Source organism: Malaclemys terrapin, chromosome 8 (assembly GCF_027887155.1).
Source record: "Malaclemys terrapin pileata isolate rMalTer1 chromosome 8, rMalTer1.hap1, whole genome shotgun sequence".
NCBI classification, from domain to species: domain Eukaryota; kingdom Metazoa; phylum Chordata; order Testudines; family Emydidae; genus Malaclemys; species Malaclemys terrapin.
The window spans coordinates 90,917,294-90,935,454 of NC_071512.1; the positions used below are offsets into that span (position 1 = coordinate 90,917,294).

General features: G+C 44.9%; 1 protein-coding gene across 1 annotated transcript in view; it reads right to left on the reverse strand.

Moving 5' to 3' along the window:
- The window catches only part of IL23R (interleukin 23 receptor), a 62,312-nt gene that overhangs the window by 25,980 nt on the left and 18,171 nt on the right, over window positions 1-18,161 (reverse strand). Inside the window, 6 exon segments of the mRNA XM_054038487.1 lie at window positions 1,254-1,399; window positions 2,069-2,229; window positions 7,897-8,020; window positions 10,896-11,192; window positions 13,913-13,979; window positions 13,981-14,014. Of these exon segments, the coding sequence (XP_053894462.1) occupies window positions 1,254-1,399; window positions 2,069-2,229; window positions 7,897-8,020; window positions 10,896-11,192; window positions 13,913-13,979; window positions 13,981-14,014 (829 nt within the window).

Below are 18,161 nucleotides of genomic sequence, written 5' to 3' on the forward strand. Positions count from 1 at the left end.
TAGCTCCTCATGCCAATGTGGAGGGGGGTGTGGCCATGGCCCTGCCTCCTCCTTATCTGTACTGGCCGGGTTTGCACCTCTGGGGGTGTCAGGAGGAAGCAGTGCCCCCCCAAATGGAGGGATTGGGATTGTGCCCTGTCCTTCTGGCAGGGTGTGAGGGGTGGAGGAAATTCTCCACATAGGTCCTTTTGCACAGTCAATCAGGAGTGGGGCACAATTAAGTCCTAAGCAGCTGATGTTAAATCGACCTACAAAAGCAGCCTCATCTCTTAGGGATTTTCTGCATGGGACATTATACCAGTCTGATGGTGTGAATTTCATCCGCAATAGTTATAGTGGTATAACTCCCCTGGTGGACACTCTTATTCTGGTATGAGTGGCTTTTCTAGCTCAGTTTGTCACTTTGGAAGTGACTTAAATTAAACTGTAGCACTGGGAAATATCTTGAATATTGCGTTAATTTTCTTTTGCGTAGTATAGGGTTTATCTAAAGAATTCTGCAAGTACAGCGGTAAATTATTTTGAGTTACAAAGCAATGCAAGTCTGCATGCGGCAGTGAGTGGGTGTTACTGAATAGCTCAGTTGGAGTCTCTCCCTTCCAAATCACTGGTTTGAATCCAGCCTACATCACAAATGCCCTAATGTTGTTAGACTCTCAAACAGCCATGAGATTACTATGTGAAGTAACTAGATAGTCTCAGTCCAGGTATGAGTGGACAAGTCCACCGCACAAAACCAACGTCACTAATTGACTCCTGGTAGGCGTTTCAGTGGAAAAGCTTAGAGTAACCCTCAGAGGAGATGTCTCCAGGTTGGGTTTGATGCACACAGATAGGAGAGTGCAAAGAAGCTTGCACTGTCCTGCTACTGCTGTACCTGTCTGAATAAACAGAAGACTTCGGTCTCCAGGATTAGTAGCTTTTCACCTTTCACAAGAATTTAGTTCATTTTAAAATGTTTTAAAAACAACCCCCCAAATACCCTTGTCGTTATGGTGCTATTATGTCCGTAGGGAGTATATGCAATCGCTTGCACATCCTTGTTTCGTAGACGTTCTCCTCTCCTTACTTGAATACAGCAAATGACTGCATGAAAAACCAGATACCAGAGAACTGGTATCAATAACCTAGCCCAGCAATCTTTCACGCAGGGCCAAATCCTGCTCCCACTGAAGGTAGTGGGAGTTTTCCCATTGAAGTCAATGGGAACAGCAGCAGGCCCATGTTATGTAGTTGAGAAAGGGTTGCCTCACATGCCAAGTTTGGTCTGCCAGTGCTTTGTATCTCTCTTCACAATAAACGTTCTCCATGGATGTTTGCTTTTTCCAGTGGAGTATGGTTCTCGGTGCTGAACTGTCTGTAGTTTCAACATTGGTGATAACCGGTGTGGCTGGTATCACTAGAAGAGAGACAAAAGAATGGTGAATCTATTCTGAGCCCATGAAGAAAATGGTGCCAGTCTATCACGGTTAGGTTCTGCTACAATGATCTTTTAATATACTTTACTACAGAAGACATCTGTTCTCTCCTGAGAAAAATGTATCTTGATTTTTCAGTTTAACCTGTTAAAAAGCCCCATCAGAGAACAATCGCTGGACAATTTTACTGTCAGTTAAAGATAACTTCCCATTAATCAGTTTTATACTTTCATTAATGTATGCTGGGAATTTAATGTTGGAACTAATAGACGGGCAGCATGAGACTTGCTAATTGAAACGTACTACCAAATCACAGGCTCTGTGAGCCTCAATGTCAAATCCAGCACATCACAAAAAACTAAGGAGAGAGCATAGTGACCAGTGAAAGAATATTTATGGAAAATACTACAGACCACTTTGAAAAGAACAAATAAGAGAGGGCCATAAGACAGTGTATCGAAATGTACATCAGCAGCTATTTCCCTAATGTTAAACAGTACTCAATGTGTAATTTGTCACCAATGTTCTCAGAAAACTTCAGTACTGCACATCCATCTAGATGTAGATTTTATCACTTTGGTTAGGGTTTTTTTTAGTTCATACATATTACAACCTGCCTTCAAAGCCATTACTGAGTTACCATATATTACCTAAATCCTCAAGGTTAACTTGCAGATGATCCGAATGTGCTGTGCCTAGGTCATTTTTGGCTTGGACCCAAATAGAATACAGTTTGCCTCCTTGTAATTTGCTCAATGAAATGTTGATTGCTGCATTCGAAGGAAATGCTTTCTCCTCACCTGTCTGTAAACTAAAAAAGCAAAAAGCACCGGGGTAAATTCTGGGCCCCATTCAAGTCAATGGGAATTTTGTCATTGACTTCAATGAAGCGAGGAAAGAAACAGCACAAAAGCCAGTTTAAACCAATATAATTTAAAAACAAAAATCCCTGAGAATGGGGATGGTAGGGCCACCACATGGTTACAACAGTTTTGTCAGTCTTATCTCCTGCAGCAAATGCAGCCCAGCAACTCATTTAAGATTAGTGGTATGATAATAAGTTAATCCTCCTGCACTGTGGCAGTCTCCTGCATCCCTAAACAACCCACAATTGGTCATCCAGACCTAATAGGATGACTGTCGGCCTAGTGATGCCACCTCTTTCCTTAGCAATATATACCATTGCCAAATTGATGCTGATGTAATAACGGCTTTTCCTACTACTTCATTGCATCATAATCCCATTATTTCTCATTTTGCCATCCATGTCCAGAATTCTAAACAAAAAGAAAGATGGTGATTTCTCATTCACAGGATATTTTTTGTGAATCGTTGTACGGACCGTGTTGTTTTTTCTGAATAAATTAGAATCTGGTGTATTCACTTTTTGTGGATTGTGACAGACCCAGACCAGTGGGGTACAGGAGTCTGGTAGAGGGCAAATATACTGGTCACTGGATGAGTAGTTTTCTGTTCCCTGAGTGACCAGAGCAGGGGCTGCACTAGAGTAATCAGGAACCTGCTAGAACCAGGTAATGCAGGCAGGCTAATTAGGACACCTGGAGCCAATTAAGAAGCTGCTAGAATCAATTAAGGCAGACTAATCAGGGCACCTGGGTTTTAAAAGGAGCTAGCTTCAGTTTGTGGTGCGAGTGTGAGGAGCTGGGAGCAAGAGGTGCAAGGAGCTGAGAGTGAGAGGGTGTGCTGCTGGAGGACTGAGGAGCACAAGCGTTATCAGACACCAGGAGGAAGGTCCAGTGGTGAGAATAAGGAAGGTGTTTGGAGGAGGCCATGGGGAAGTAACCCAGGGAGTTGTAGCGGTCATGCAGCTGTTACGGGAGGCACTCTAGACAGCTGCAGTCCATAGGGTCCTCGGCTGGAACCCGGAGTAGAGGGCAGGCCTGGATTCCACCCAAACCTCCCAATTGACCTGGACTGTGGGTTCTTCCAAAGGGGAAGGTCTCTGGGCTGTTCCCCAACCCACGTGGTGAATCTCTGAGGCAAGAAAATCCGCCAATAAGCGCAGGACCCACCAAGATAGAGGAGGAACTTTGTCACACTGGTGCCAACAGTGGGATCTTGGGGTGCACAGCGCGGTGGAAGAAGGAGGGTGATTAAAAAAAAAAAACAACAAACAAACAAACAAAAAAGGGAGAGTTTTTTTTTTTACCACAATGGATGACATAGTGCGGGCACTGATACAAGCTAGGACACAGAGTGTAGAAAATTGTGTCTGCTGCTGGTGCATATGTATTCTCTCTGCTTTAGATACACAGAGATGATGGAGTGCTGTGCTGGAGGAAGGAGGGCACAAGAGACATAACAGGGAGGCAGGAGAAAAGGTGAGAGGGAATAACAGAAAGCAGCAGGAGCTGCAGGGAGAGAGAGGAGGAGGAGCCTCTTATTTACCTCTCTAGCACCCCCAGGAGCCTGGACTGATTAACACCAGCTTCTCAGGGAGCTTCCTGTTGCCTGCTGCCTCCCTGAACCCACTTGAGGAGAACAGGCAGTCGGCTGAAGAAGTAGGAGCCAGTTAGGCCCTTAAGATGCGGATATCTTCCCTCACTCAGGCCCTGCTACCAGCCTGCTTATTTGTCCCCTTCAATTGAGTGTTGAGAGCCACTATAGCTGGCACAGAACAGCAGTCATGAGTGAAAGAAGAAAACGCCCCTCTGGGGCAGCATTCAGAAAAAGAAAGAAAGCAAAGGAAGCTTTTCTATTTAAGTAGGAAGGAGCTCTCCTGAGATACATAGACACAAATGTTCACGGTGAGCCTTCCAGCCCCATTGAGAATGTGAGTGGTGAGGAGATGCCTGATCTTCCAGTTAGTCGGAGTGCAGGTGACCTGGCAGCTACTGCAGTATCCATATCTCCATCTCAAATGGATGTAACCATGCACAGTCCTGAAGAAAAGTGTAGATCAGAAAAGAGTGTGGTGGAGGCACAAGAAACAGCTGCTGCTGAGTTTAGTTCCTTAAGTCTAGATGATCCAGGACTGTGGACCTACTTCAGCAGTAGCCTGAGGGACTTCCTTGTACTGCATGGACCACAGCAAGTGAAAAACTTCATGTTCCCCAAAGACAATGAAAATAGAAGTTTCCATCCAACACATTACTGGCGTGAAATCCTCAATGGTGACAAAGTGGAGAGGCCGTGGCTTACGTACTCAAAAACCCAGAATGCTGCATAGTGTTTTTGTTGCAAACTCTTCCAGTCTAACGTTCCAGCCACATTGGGTTCTACAGGAACAAAGGACTGGAAAAATCTGGCTAGAAATCTGGCATGCCATGAAAAGGCAGCAAATCACCAGAGAGCATTCCATAGGTGGAAAGAACTTGAGATGAGACTAAGGTTAAAGGCCACCACAGATGATCAGCATCAAGAGAAGATTGCATCAGCGTCTCTTTACTGGCAAAATGTTCTGAAAAGGCTCATTGCCATTGTGAGAATGCTTGCTACCCAAAACCTAGCACCGTGTGGCACTTCAGATCAGCTGTATGTGCCAAACAATGGAAACTTCCTTAAAATTGTGGAGCTGATGGCTGAGTTTGATGCTGTACTCCAGGAGCAAGAAATGTACACACACCACTACCTCGGAAAAACAATTCAAAATGAGATCATACAGTTACTGGCAACAAAAGTCAAACAGAAGATTGTGGCAGATCTGAAGTCAGCAAGATATTATTCTGTTATTCTGGACTGCACACCTGACTTCAGCCATACGGAACAAATGACTTTAATGGAGCATTTTGTAACAACAACAGAACCTAGTGAAAATGTCCCTGCAATGGTGACTGTCAGAGAATTTTCTAGAATTTATTGACATTGATGATACTACGAGAGCTGGTTTGACAAATGTGCTTCTTAAAAAGCTGGAAGATACAGGAATTGCGATAGCTGACATGAGAGGTCAGGGCTACAATAATGGTGCCAACATGAGAGGAAAGAACAGAGGAGTGCAGACACAGATCCAAGAGTTAAACCCTCGAGCTTTTTTTGTCCCATTGAATTTGGTGTTCAGTGATGCAGCATCAGCTTCTAGTGAGGCTGCTGAATTTTTTAATGTAATTCAAAGCATCTATGTATTTTTCTCTGCATCAACTCATCGATGGCAAATTTTGAAGCAACATCTGGGAACATCCTCTCTGACATTGAAACCGCTGAGTGCCACATGATGGGAAAGTCGAGCGGAGGCAAGAAAGTCTATCAAACACCAAATTGGGAAGATAGATGATGCCAGAGTTGCCATTATGGAGGATAATGCTATGACAGGAACTGTTCGTGGGAGAACAGTGGCAGAGGGAAATGGAATCACCAGAAACATACATAACTTCAAATTTCTGTGTGGCTGAGTGTTGTGGCATGACATACTGTTTGAAATAAATGTTGTAAGCAAGAAACTCCAAGGTGTTGACCTTGCTATATCTGGAGCAATGGAACAACAGGACAAAGCAAAGTCATACCTACAGTCTTACTGGTCAGTTGAGGGATTTCAAAACGTTCTGAAGAGAGCACAGAAGTTGGCAGAGGAACTTCACGCTGAAGCTATTTTCCCACACATTCAAGAATACAAGAGTCACTGAAGAAGAAGATATTTTGATTATGAGGCACAGGATAATCCCATAAGAGACCCCAAACAACAATTCAAAGTTGAATTCTTTAACCAGGTGCTAGATTGTGCAATACAGTCAGTTGAAGAACGTTTCATGCAGTTCAAGGAACACAGCAGTATATTAGGGATGTTGTATGATATTCCAAAACTCCTCACTATACCTGAAGAAGACCTACAACGGTAATGACATGCGCGATATTGATGCAAGTGATTTAGGTGATAAACTGAAAGCCCTTTCAAGATACATTTCAGCAGTATCAACTAGGGCAGCACTCGTTTTTTTGCTCTGCCGGCAGATCCCCCTGCTCTGGTGTCCCGACATTTTGTTCCTCTCATCTGGTCACCCTAGGATCAACTCCAAAGGCTGTTCTGGAATATATGTGCACAAATAAGAGGGGCACCCTCTTTCCAAATGCTTTTGTTGCTCTGCGCATACTTCTAACATTTCCTGTAACAGTTGCCAGTGGAGAACGCAGCTTCTCCAAGCTGAAGTTAATAAACACATCTACGCTCCACAATGACACAGGAGAGGCTGGTCGGCCTTGAAACCATCTCAATAGAGCATGAGCTGGCCCAGACTGTGGACCTTCAGGAAGCAGTTCAAATCTTTGCAATCAAGAAGGCACGGAAAGCACCACTTTGATTATTCAAACAGATAAAAATGCCAGTGTTTACTATGCAGACAAAAAAAGTTACATTTGCTGTTCAGGCATTTGAAAGTTAAGTGTTACTTAAAATTTTTGAACAAGGAATTTTAAGTTGTTAGTTCTCCTTTATTGGGGTAGGTAACAGAGCAGTACCATGAGAGGAGTAGAACAGGAAGAAGGCAGGATTGAGATCTTTCAAAGTTTGGGCCCAATCGAGGGGCATGGGGGCGCAGGTGCTTGGGGTGGCCAATGGAAAGGAGTGGCACGTCCGGCTCTTTGGCGGCAATTCGGCGGTGGGTCCTTCAGTCCCTCTTGGAGGGAAGGACCTGCCGCCGAAGTGCCGCCGAAGAATGAAGCAGCGGTGGTAGAAGTGTTGATCGCGGCATTTCCCCCCCCGGCTGCTTGAAGTGGCAAAAATGCTGGAGCCGGCCCTGTGGGGGCGTCATTTGATCTCCCTGCCTTAGGTGCCAGAATGTTGTGGGCCAGCCCTGTAAATAGCACTGATTAGACAAATAATTACAACACTGTGTGGAAACCTAGGTCTTAAAAGATTTAAATCCTAAATACCACCTCATTTGCGTTAAGTGAGAGCTAGGCATGTACACTTGGGAGTTCACCTGAAGAGATCTGTAAGGTGGTGTTCTAGAAAGTGTAAGTAGGACACTCTGTCTTTCCAGTCATCAAAACTAGAGCATTTGTATAATCGTGCTTGGCTTGTGGCTGCTGTTACTCCGACCACATATGTTTAGACCGCATAGTCATACTGGTACTTCAGGTTACAAGAGCTCCCCAGTCTTAACCATTGCCACCAATTAACCTAGTTTGTTCTGGTGTTTTCTTTCCATACCATTAACACCTTTACCACAAAGCACACTAGCAAGTGAGAATCAGTGAGAGCATAGAATATCAGGGTTGTAAGGTACCTCAGGAGTTTTATCTAGTCCAACTCCCTGCTCAAAGCAGGACCAATCCCCAGACCGATTTTTGCCCCAGATTCCTAAATAGCCCCCTCAAGGATTGAATTTACAACCCTGAGTGTAGCAGGCCAATGCTCAAACCACTGAGCTATCCCCTCCCTCCCCCCCCCCCCCCCCGATCCTCTTGGTCTTATTCCTTTCAAATGCTCAGAGCCACATTCTAAGCCATGCAGAGAGCCTCTACTTCAACTGTTCTTGGTTTTCAACTAAACACAGCAAGAAGCTGTCCTGGCAGGACTTACCTCTTCAGGTAGAGAATGTAATTAGTACTTATGTAGGTGTACTTCCCTGCGTCCCAAGCACAAGTCAGGTGGTCTGAATGTTCATAAATGACACAAGTTAAATTGGTTGGACTGTCCGGTGGATCTACAAAGAGAGATTATATGCAAATGTATGTCAGTTCAGTAGTTAATGGGCAGCTCATCCAATGACTGAACATTTAGACATTTGAAACTAATGTCCTGTAGAACCTAAACATAGGGGTCTATATCTTTGAACAGAAGTTACGAAGATGTGCTGCATTTTACCCTTTTTTTGTACCAGAATCAGATGATTGTGTTATTCTGTGGCTTTCCATAGTGGGTTTTAGCTGAGATTTTAAAGTACTCCACTAGTATTCATTAAATTAATCTTCCACTGGGCTGGGATGCTGGAACTCATTGTCCCAAGGATGGAGCTTCCAGGCTCCAGATTCCTGGCACCTCCGCAATTCACTCTGCCAGAAACACACTTAAAACGTGAACCTGACCACATTAGAAAATCTTACTAGACACCTCCCATTGCCCAAGCTAATGACGAACTGTCCAACTGAACTATGAAATCCAGGGCCTTAGCTGACAGTCCAGAGATCCTTCGCTCAGTCTTAAAGCTACAGGTACCAGGGAAATGTAGTGTGTTTGCTCCTCTAATTTAGAATGTTAATGAGCCAGTTTAAGCCATGTCAGTGTGTGGCCAGATACCACGTGGATGGGCATCTTGGCATTTCTTTGTTACAAAGATTTATCACCTCTGTGGGGTAGATCAGTATTATTTTACAGATGGGTACAGTGAGAAAGGTAGGCATGAAGGGGCGGGGGACAGCCTGTCAAATGCTCATAGGCGGTGGCCAAAGATCTGAAAGCAAAGACTGCCCAAACTCTATTAATCCCAGGCCAGATGTGTGACTTCCAGCACACTCAAGCACACTGGTGGTAAATCTGGCTGTACTGCTATCTTACGGCAGCTCTCCTGCCAGCAGAAGTGTTCATGTGGCTGCTGTAGTGAGGGGTTCTGGAGTGGGGGGAGGGATTTAATGTTACACAGAACAGTGTTTACTTTTGCAGCCATGTCTGCATAAAATGCACAGATTTGGAAAGGAAACCATCTGATTCCCAACTCTTTCCACACTCTGGCTGCCCCATCTTTCTCCTCTCAACTCCACATGTCAGGGTATCCATGATAATGATTATGCAGAAGGAAGTAAACCATGGCACATCAGTTTGCCTCTCTGTGCCTCAGTTTTCCTATACATAAAATGGGGATAATGGTAGTGACCACCTAGTAAAGTAAAGCGCTTTGAAATCTACCCCTGAAGACTGCTGTATAAGCATTAGGTGGTGTTATAGCCTGTAATGATGCACAAAGTCACTTCTGTTACTTGACTCAGGGAGTTAAATAGCTCCTTGCCATTTTGGCAAACACATGACAGTGATAGGAGAAGGATAGTTTCAGTGTCACATCCAGATACAGTAACTCCTGGCTTAACGTTGTAGTTACGTTCCTGAAAAATGGGACTTTAAGCGAAACGATGTTAAGCGAATCCAATTTCCCCATAAGAATTAATGTAAATGCGGGGGTTAGGTTCCAGGGAAATTTTTTTTCACCAGACAAAAACTATATATTATATAGATATACACACAGCATACGTTTTAAACAAATAATTTAATACTGTTCACAGCTATGATGATTGTGAAGCTTGGTTGAGGTGGTGAAGTTAGAGGGTGGAAGAGGGAGGGATATTTCCCAGGGAATGCCTTGCTGTTAAATGATGAACTAGTACTCGGCTGAGCCCTCAAGGGTTAACACAATGTAGCCTCTCACACAAGGCAGCACGAACACAAGGGAGGGGAGAAGCATAGCAGACAGAGACAGACACACACCTTGTGTGTGCGAGAGAAAGATGCACACTACCCCTTTAAGTAAGCTGACCCACTCTTAAATACATTGTTTTTTTAAGTGGATCAGGAAGTTGAGACAGCAGCTGCTGCCCCAAGCACTCTCTGTCTCTCTCCGTCTGTGTCCCCCTCCCTGCTCTATATGGAGAAGGGGTAAGCGGGGTGCAGGAGCAGGGGGGAGGGGGACACCCTGACAGCCCCCCTTTCTCCCTGCACAGCAAGCAGGAGTCTCTGGGAGCAGCTCCAAGGCAGAGGACAGGAGCAGCACATGGCAGTGGGGGGAGGGACAGCTGAACTGCCGGCAATTGGTAGCCTGCTGGGCTGCTGCAGCACAGGGAACTTAGGGGAGTGGGGAACTGATAGGGGGGCTGCCCGTTCACCCTGGTTCCAAGCCCCCACCAGCTAGCTGCAACGGGCTGCTCTTCCTGCAAGCAGTGGACAAAGCAGGCAGCTGCCAAACGACTTAGAAGGGAGCATTGCACAACTTTAAACGAGCATGTTCCCTAATTGCTCAGCAACGAAACAACATGAACAGGGACGACCTTAAGTGAGGAGTTACTTTACCTGTACACAGCCACCTGACAGAACATGCACTGACGTTGCTATTAATGATGCATATCAGCTGACTCCAGTTACAACATAACTTGCTGGTTAACTACAATCTAGGTTTAATTACTAATAAGACCCCAAACCTTTTATTGTTAAATAAATAAAATAAAAATGGAAGTTTCACTTTTCAACTTGCCTAGGGAGGTTGTGGAATCTCCGTCTCTGGAGATATTTAAGAGTAGGTTAGATAAATGTCTATCAGGGATGGTCTAGACAGTATTTGGTCGAGGTCCCTTCCAGTCCTAGAATCTATGAATCTATGAAAACTGGAAAAAATACCAGCGCTGCTTTTGTGTGATATTTTTTTTTGGGGGTGCGGCATCTAAAAATATTAAAAGATTTAATACTGTAAATCCGAAAATAGTATTTTGGGGGCTGCAGGCTAACACTGTCTAGGAAGGAATAACAGTTTATACCATCTTAAATGGGATGAAGTAGAATTAGTGGAAAAACCATCATTCATACAGCAAATTACTTACGTCCTGCAAAAAATTGTGTTCCACATACTATCATATCTGCAGCTTTGCTGGGACACTTGGCATAACATAGGACAATGGAATATGGTTTTCTGAAATCATGAAGCTGAAGTTGCACTGTAGTTTTGTTTATTGTTGTTAATAATTTGTCTTCTATATGAGTATTATTTAGCATCATGTATAACTTTGCCATTTGACAGTTTACCGTAGAGTGGCAATTTATAGAAATGTTCAAACCCATCTGAATGACTGGAGCTGGCTCTATCCACACGTATCCAGAGCAGTGAACGTTTGAGACTCCTGTGAAAGCATAAATTGATTAAAATAAGGCTCTGATTGCTTATTTAAATAGAAGAAGCTAATGTTTCAGTTATGCAGCATATTTGGCTGCACTTCTTTTTGACTAGTCAAATGATTCTAGTGGATGCTGCTTAAAACCAGACCTTAATGAACGACGTCAGACCTAAATCCAACAATTGTCCCTGGTTTCTGCAGTGCTCTGCATCCGGGAACTTCTATACCAGAGGTCTCAAACATGCAGCCCGCAGAGCTCTTCTCTGCGGCCCGCCAAGCTCCCCCCACCCTCGAGTTATTTTATGTGGCAGCTAAACTCCCTGCTCGCTGCTACCCAATGTTTGGGGCCGGGTCTCTCCCCCGGCCCCGCCTGCCACCCCCATGCATCTTCCCCGAGTGTCCCCTGGGCTCACTTGCTGCCCCTTCACTGCCCCGGAGCCTGCAGCTCATGCTGACTCCACTCCGCTCTGCCGGCTTCCAGCATCACCTGCTGCCGCAGGGTCCTAGTGCCCCCTCCACTATGGCCAGGGCAGGCTGCCCTTCCTCTGCCCTAGTCCTGAGCCTCTCCAGTGCCCCAAACCCCTCATCCCCAGCCTTCACCCCTGCAGAGCAAAGGTGGAGTGGTGGTGCAGCCCAGTGCAGTGGGGGGGCTTTAACAGAAGTAAATCTAACTAAGCACGTGTTTTGTCCTTTGAGTGAGGTGCATTACTGTTGGTGGTGCTTAGCACTTTCCAGGAGGGAGGAGGAAGGTGCAGGGAGCCACGCGCTCAGAGGAGAAGGTGGAGGCAGGGGCGGGGCCTCATGGAAGGGGTGGAGTGGGGGCGGGGCCAGGGGCAGCAAGGGGGGGTGTCAGTAATGCGGCCCTCGGGCAAATGCACTAGTCCTCATGTGGCCCTTGTGGTCATTTGAGTTTGAGACCCCTGTTCTATACCCACTTCAGGTATAGTTTAAACAATGGAGACATCTACTGATTTTAGTTATGAACCTCCATTGTAAAGCACTTTGAGATCTACTGATGAAAAGCATTATATAGGAGTTAGGTGTTGCTTTTGTTAAAATGAATAAGGCAATCAGTATAATATCCCTTGTATTATTTATTTTGATACTAAATGTAATCTGTTTTACCCTGCACTTGCAGTTTCAGTTTGCCACGGATTTTTGCATTGAGACTGTGTGAGAAATACATATTTAAGAACATAAGATCATAAGAATGGCCATACTGGGTCAGACCAAAGATCCATCTAGTCCAGTATCCTGTCTTCCGACAGTGGCCAATGCCAGGTGCCTCAGAGGGAACGAACAGAACAGGTAATCATCAAGTGAACCATCCCCTGTTGCCCATTCCCAGCTTCTGGCAAACAGAGGTTAGGGATACCGTCCCTGCCCATCCTGGCTAATAGCCATTGATGGACCTATGCTCCATTAATTTATCTAGTTCTTTTTTTGAACCCTGTTATAGTCTTGGCCTTCACAACATCCTCTGGCAAAGAGTTCCATAGGTTGACTGTGCATTCTGTGAAGAAATACTTCCTTTTGTTTGTTTCTATCAAAAGGATCAGCAGTGAAATAGTTTATGATGAAAATTTACAATCTTATGACAATTTGTCATTAGCACCTGATTGGGATTAATGGGTGGTATTTCAGGCTGGGTATTACTTGGCATTCATGTTTAGTGGGATGTGTACTAGATTGCCATCACACTATCGGAGCAGAAATGGAGTAGGGGGGAAGGTCTGAAATCATGTCTCCATTGAAGTCCATGGGAGTTTTGCCACTGAAGTCAGTGCAGCCAGGATTTTACATGTGGGTGCATGTACACACGCAAAGCTATTGATAGCTAATGAGAGCTTAGAGTTAAGATCACAGTGTCATGCTAAGGGGAAGATTTCGGTGGCCGTGGAATCCTGGAGTACAGAAGCCCTGCCTTCCATACCTTCTAAAACAAAGATACTGAATGGAGTAAGGGCAGTACTGGTACTGAGTATGTGGTCTATCATACATCCTGTACTACACTGACTGATTCATTGTGGGCATGAAGCCAAGGTTCCATCTGTGTGGGAGGGGGGGAACATAGTGACTCAATACACACTGTTCTCCCTTCTGCACAGCTCTCGCTGGTACAGGTCATGTGCAGAGATTAAGGGGTGCCTCATCCCCAATGCCCCACATTCTCCTGTGAGGGCACATAGAACCTGGCCCTATGAAATGTCAGCGGTATGCAGTAATAACTCAGATAGGAATCACCTGACTTCACAAATTTCAGATTGTGCTTTAGTAATGACTAGAGGGAGATAACCTTTTATAAACGGATCTGAGCTAAAGCAAATGTAAGTGGATTAAGGCAGCTCCACATTAGAAGCACAAGGGCCCCATATGATCAGATTACAGCTCTGCACCAGAGATGACAAATTTAGCTTCTGAGCGATATCAGACGTTATCTGTTCTTCCTGGAAAGGTGTGGCTGCATTGAAACCTCTGATTTCTAAGATATGCAATAAAACGAGGCAAATCTGTATGTCTGTAGGTGTCAAACAGTTAATAGAAGCCCCCAAAATAGTTTCTGTTCATCTTATTTCCACTACATTCACTTTATGCTTGGCTGTTTATCAGCTCTGTGTTCCATTATGTTAGTGGAAATGGATTGATTTCTCTAAGATACAAAACTATACTAACAATAGTTCCTGAATTCAGCACTAAGAAGTGGTGAGATGGAAGACAGACTATACCTCTGTAAATCCAGCTGAAGAGTATATGGAGTGCCACTGCCACTTTAAATCTAACCATGGCCTGATTGATTCGTGGCCGATGTCAGTGGGAAAGCATGGCCTCTGAAAAAATGAAATTAATATTAGACCTTTCTCACAATAAACAATGCAATGTTGAGACCAGGTTCTAAGACAAAACAAAACTAATAACATGATAGGCCAGTATCAGAACCTCAAATACACAAATGTCATTGGTCCTGCTAGTTCCTGGATCTGTACACACTGCTATAGCTCTGGTCCTACCTCACTGTACCAGACGTATAGAAGGGCCTCAGGCTAGTTTCCACATCCACAGCAGCAAAAATTGAACGTGGGCCACAGTAGGATGAATCTTTAGATGCTGCTAAATACAGTGGACCAAACTCATGACTGGTGCAATTCCATTGAAGTTAATAGAGGTGTGAATTTGGCGAGGCGTTGTTTAGAGCTGGACAGAGGAGGCAATATTCAGAGATCTGAGTTCCAGGACTAGGGTTTGCTAGAGAGGAAAGTATACAGAAGCTATAATGTGGAATCTTAGATCTTTAACGGTGAGTACCTAAAGTAGATATGGCCTGATTTTCAGAAGTGAGGACCACCCACAGCTCCTGTTTTTATCTGGCTCCTTTCTGTCAGTTAGAGAAAAGGAAAATGACTTGCTGTAGGAGCCCTTGGTTAATTTGCCTACTGGTTATGACTTTCTTTCTCATTTTTCTATTTCTTTCCTTTATTCTGCTTTATTTTGAAGATAGACTTTGACTTCTTAAGAAAGATGTCACATCTACCGCAAATTCACTTGAGTACTTTCTACTTAGTACTTTCCTGTGACACTTTCTGGCACGTTCTGATGGTGAAGGGGATTTTTACTCCCAGTAATCTTCAAACACCCACATTCCCTTTGGTAGGGAGACAGTGATTTTTACCCCTCCTACACCTGACCTATTGTGCAGGTGCCATCAGACTCTAGAAGATTTAGATTAAGCCTCTGAAGTGCCTAGTAATTTTGGGTGTCTCTTGGAACCCAACTTGAAACACCTTTAAAGTGGCCAAAGGGTGGGTACTCGGCACTTTCTCCAAATCAGGCCCCTTTAAAGTAGTCTCAAAGCTGAGCACCCAAATTCACTAGTCACTTTTGAAAATCTTGACCTTAAGCCCCACTGCAACCTGATTGCTCTAGATCAGTTTTCCCCAGACTGTGGGCATGCCTCCCTAGCGGGGCACAGAGGAATGTTCAGGGGGGTTGCGATGGGAACTGGGCCAGCCCCTATGGGGAGTGGGAAGGGAGTGCCCCCTCAGCTCCAACCTGCCCCCAGTCTCTTCTCCAGCGCTCCAGCCCCACCCCCAATCAAGGTCCCGGTGTTGGGTCCTGGCCCCGGCCTTGGACCCTGGCTGCAGCTCCCACTTCTGGCTCTGGCCCCGCTCCTGGCTGCAGCTCCGCTCCTGGCTCTGCTCACAGCCGCAGGACCAGCCCTGGCCTCAGCTCCCAATCCTGGATCTGGCTCCCAGTGTGTGTGTGCGCGTGCGCGGACAGATTTCATTACGGATAAGGGGAGCATGACATAAAAAGTTTGGGGACCACTGCTCTGGATACATCTCTGCCAGCATTTGCAGGGACTTGGAATTTTGAGGCTTGTAAAGATCTAGAGGTTTGATGTCGAGTCCCATAGAGGAAGAAATAGACTGGGCCTGGAAATATATCAGTGTTCTGAAGAGAGAGGCAATTCACTATGTACCCACATTCTTCTCATGAATTCATGACATGCATGGATTTTGGATAAACTTATTTTCTTGGTAAAGTCATCCAGAGACATCACTTCCTTGTAGGCCACTGGTATTCACCACTTTAAGAGCTTGAATCTGAACTTGCTTAGAAACAAAAGGAATAGATGCAAAAATGTGCTACATCCCTCTGTGCCCTAAGGGCATCAGAGCTTACACCAGGTACTGCTATCTGGCATGGGAGCGGATCTGGCTCTGAGCTGGGTGTGTTATTCCAGGGTTACTGTATTTGGTGAACTCAGCACCATCCAGGTGATGTGAAATTTCAGAATGGCAGGAGGCCAGGCTCCATCCTCATTAAGCCCTTCTCTCTCTATCCACAGCTACTCCTCACCCAGTGCTATTTCCTATCTCCTCTCTTTGGAGTCTAATCTGAAGGCTGATCAATGGCCTGCAAGCCCTCCCCTCACACTCATTCCAGGTCTTCAAGGACAAGGTTACTGCCCCTTTACTGTGCATCTAAAAGGCATGCTGAGTAGAGGCCTCCTTATCGCCCCTTTTCAGGGGGTTGTCTGATAAGACAGCTGTCTCCCAATCCTGGGAAGGTCTTTTAAGGATGGGGGGTGTTTGGAAGACTCTCTTCCCTTTATCAGGCAGCAGTGTGGCAGGAAACTTCTGCATTCATGGCTCCTGGTTGTAGAGTGACACTGGGAGTCATCAGCAGCAGTAGTACATTGCTTCCTACCCCATTTGGATGATGGAAATGGGTGGCTTCCAGCTCCCTGGAAGACTTTTTGTAGGATGGCAAGAAACAGAGCTACCTCCTCCCTCCCGTCCCCTCATTCCAAGCACTGCTGTTACTGTGAAGGTTCCCAGCAGGGAGGGAAGGGGACAGTCCCCCAAAGTCAAGACAAGAAGGAAGGGGGAATGGAGCTCTTCCATGGATGATTTCAGACATATGGGGAATACAGCAGCCTGTTAAGCGGTGGCAGCTGTGTCCTGGGAATGGATTGGAGGGTGAGGGTTGACATACCCCCAAAGCTTTTTGCAATCCTGGGTTGAATTTTGGGGGTTGTTGTAATCATTTTTACACAGCCCTAGTTTTCATATGTGTGCTTATATAACCCCCACACCTCCTGGGTGGGGTGTTCTGTCCCATCCAGTGATAGTGAGACCACTTAGAGAGAGAACTGAAATGAATCTGCTCTACAGCCTTAGCTAACAGTCAGTTGGCTTTTAGCTCATGCGGTAAAGGCTCATGCACTAAGCTCCGGAAGTCCCCAGTTTGATCCCGTGACAACCGGCATCTGTTGGTGTTACATTTTCGTGAAGCATGTTCAATCTTAAACCCACAGATGAATCTGGGTTCACATTCATGCATTTATTTGACTGCCGTGTGCACTGTTGTGTCTGTCTAAATCAACACAGCCTTGCAAGTCATTTCTTGTCTAGACCCACTAATATCTCTTCTATAGTTCTGGTGTGGATCCATTCAACTGCACTGATAGGAACCGGTCCATAATTGTGTACCACTATGGACTACCATTTAAAAACTAACTATTTTAAAAAAACATAAAATGTTAGCTAAATTACAATAATTCTAAAATTAACTAATGGGTAAAGGGAGAGGATTAAAGGGTCAAAAAGACCAATGAATGGAGCATGGTTCTGAGACCGCACCACTTAACGGTAGTCGGAAAAGGACCTAAGGAGATTTAGTCTTGCATCAAACATCTGGAAGCATGCAATGGAATAAAAATGGCCACAAATATCACAACATTCCAGCTAGTAGCAAGCTCATGGAATCAAGGTGCATCTTCCCACAAGATCAGATCTGCAGAGGAAATATACTTGGAAAGCTCCAGTTACAGATGAATAATCTTTATTAGAAGCAGAGCTAGAGACTTCAATGGGACTACTCACATGCATAAGATTATGCAAGGAGTAGTCAATTATTTTTTGTCAAGGTCCAAATTATTTTTTGGTCAAGGTACAGTCAAGGTCCAGTCTCCAAAGAAACATTTTTCACACCACAATAATGATAAGTAAATAAAAAGATTTCACAGTCCGTTCAATAGCATCTGGCAATCCAGATTTGGCCAACGGTCCACCTATTGACTACTTCATCCAGTGGGAGCTGTAACTGTTTTCCTAGGTCTCTTCCATCTCTAATGCTATTAGGTTGGTTTTACTTTCCCCTAACTTGTGCAGGATTAATCACTCTGGTATTTTTCTCTAGGGTGTCATCCAGTCTAGTTTTAAAAGTCCCAAGCAATAGGTTTTCCACTTTTCCCCTTGGGAGACTAGTTTATCACTCTCAGGAAGTCTTCTCTAATACCCAGTCTCAATTTTCCCTTGCTGAACTCGATCCCTTTACACCTAGTTTTAATCCCTCCATACCAGCCTGTCCCTGGCCATTTTCTCTTTTATGAACCCACAGCCCTCCAGAGAATGCCAGAAATCTACATGATGTTTCTCAGTGCTGGACTTTTACATTGAGATGAGACCCAAG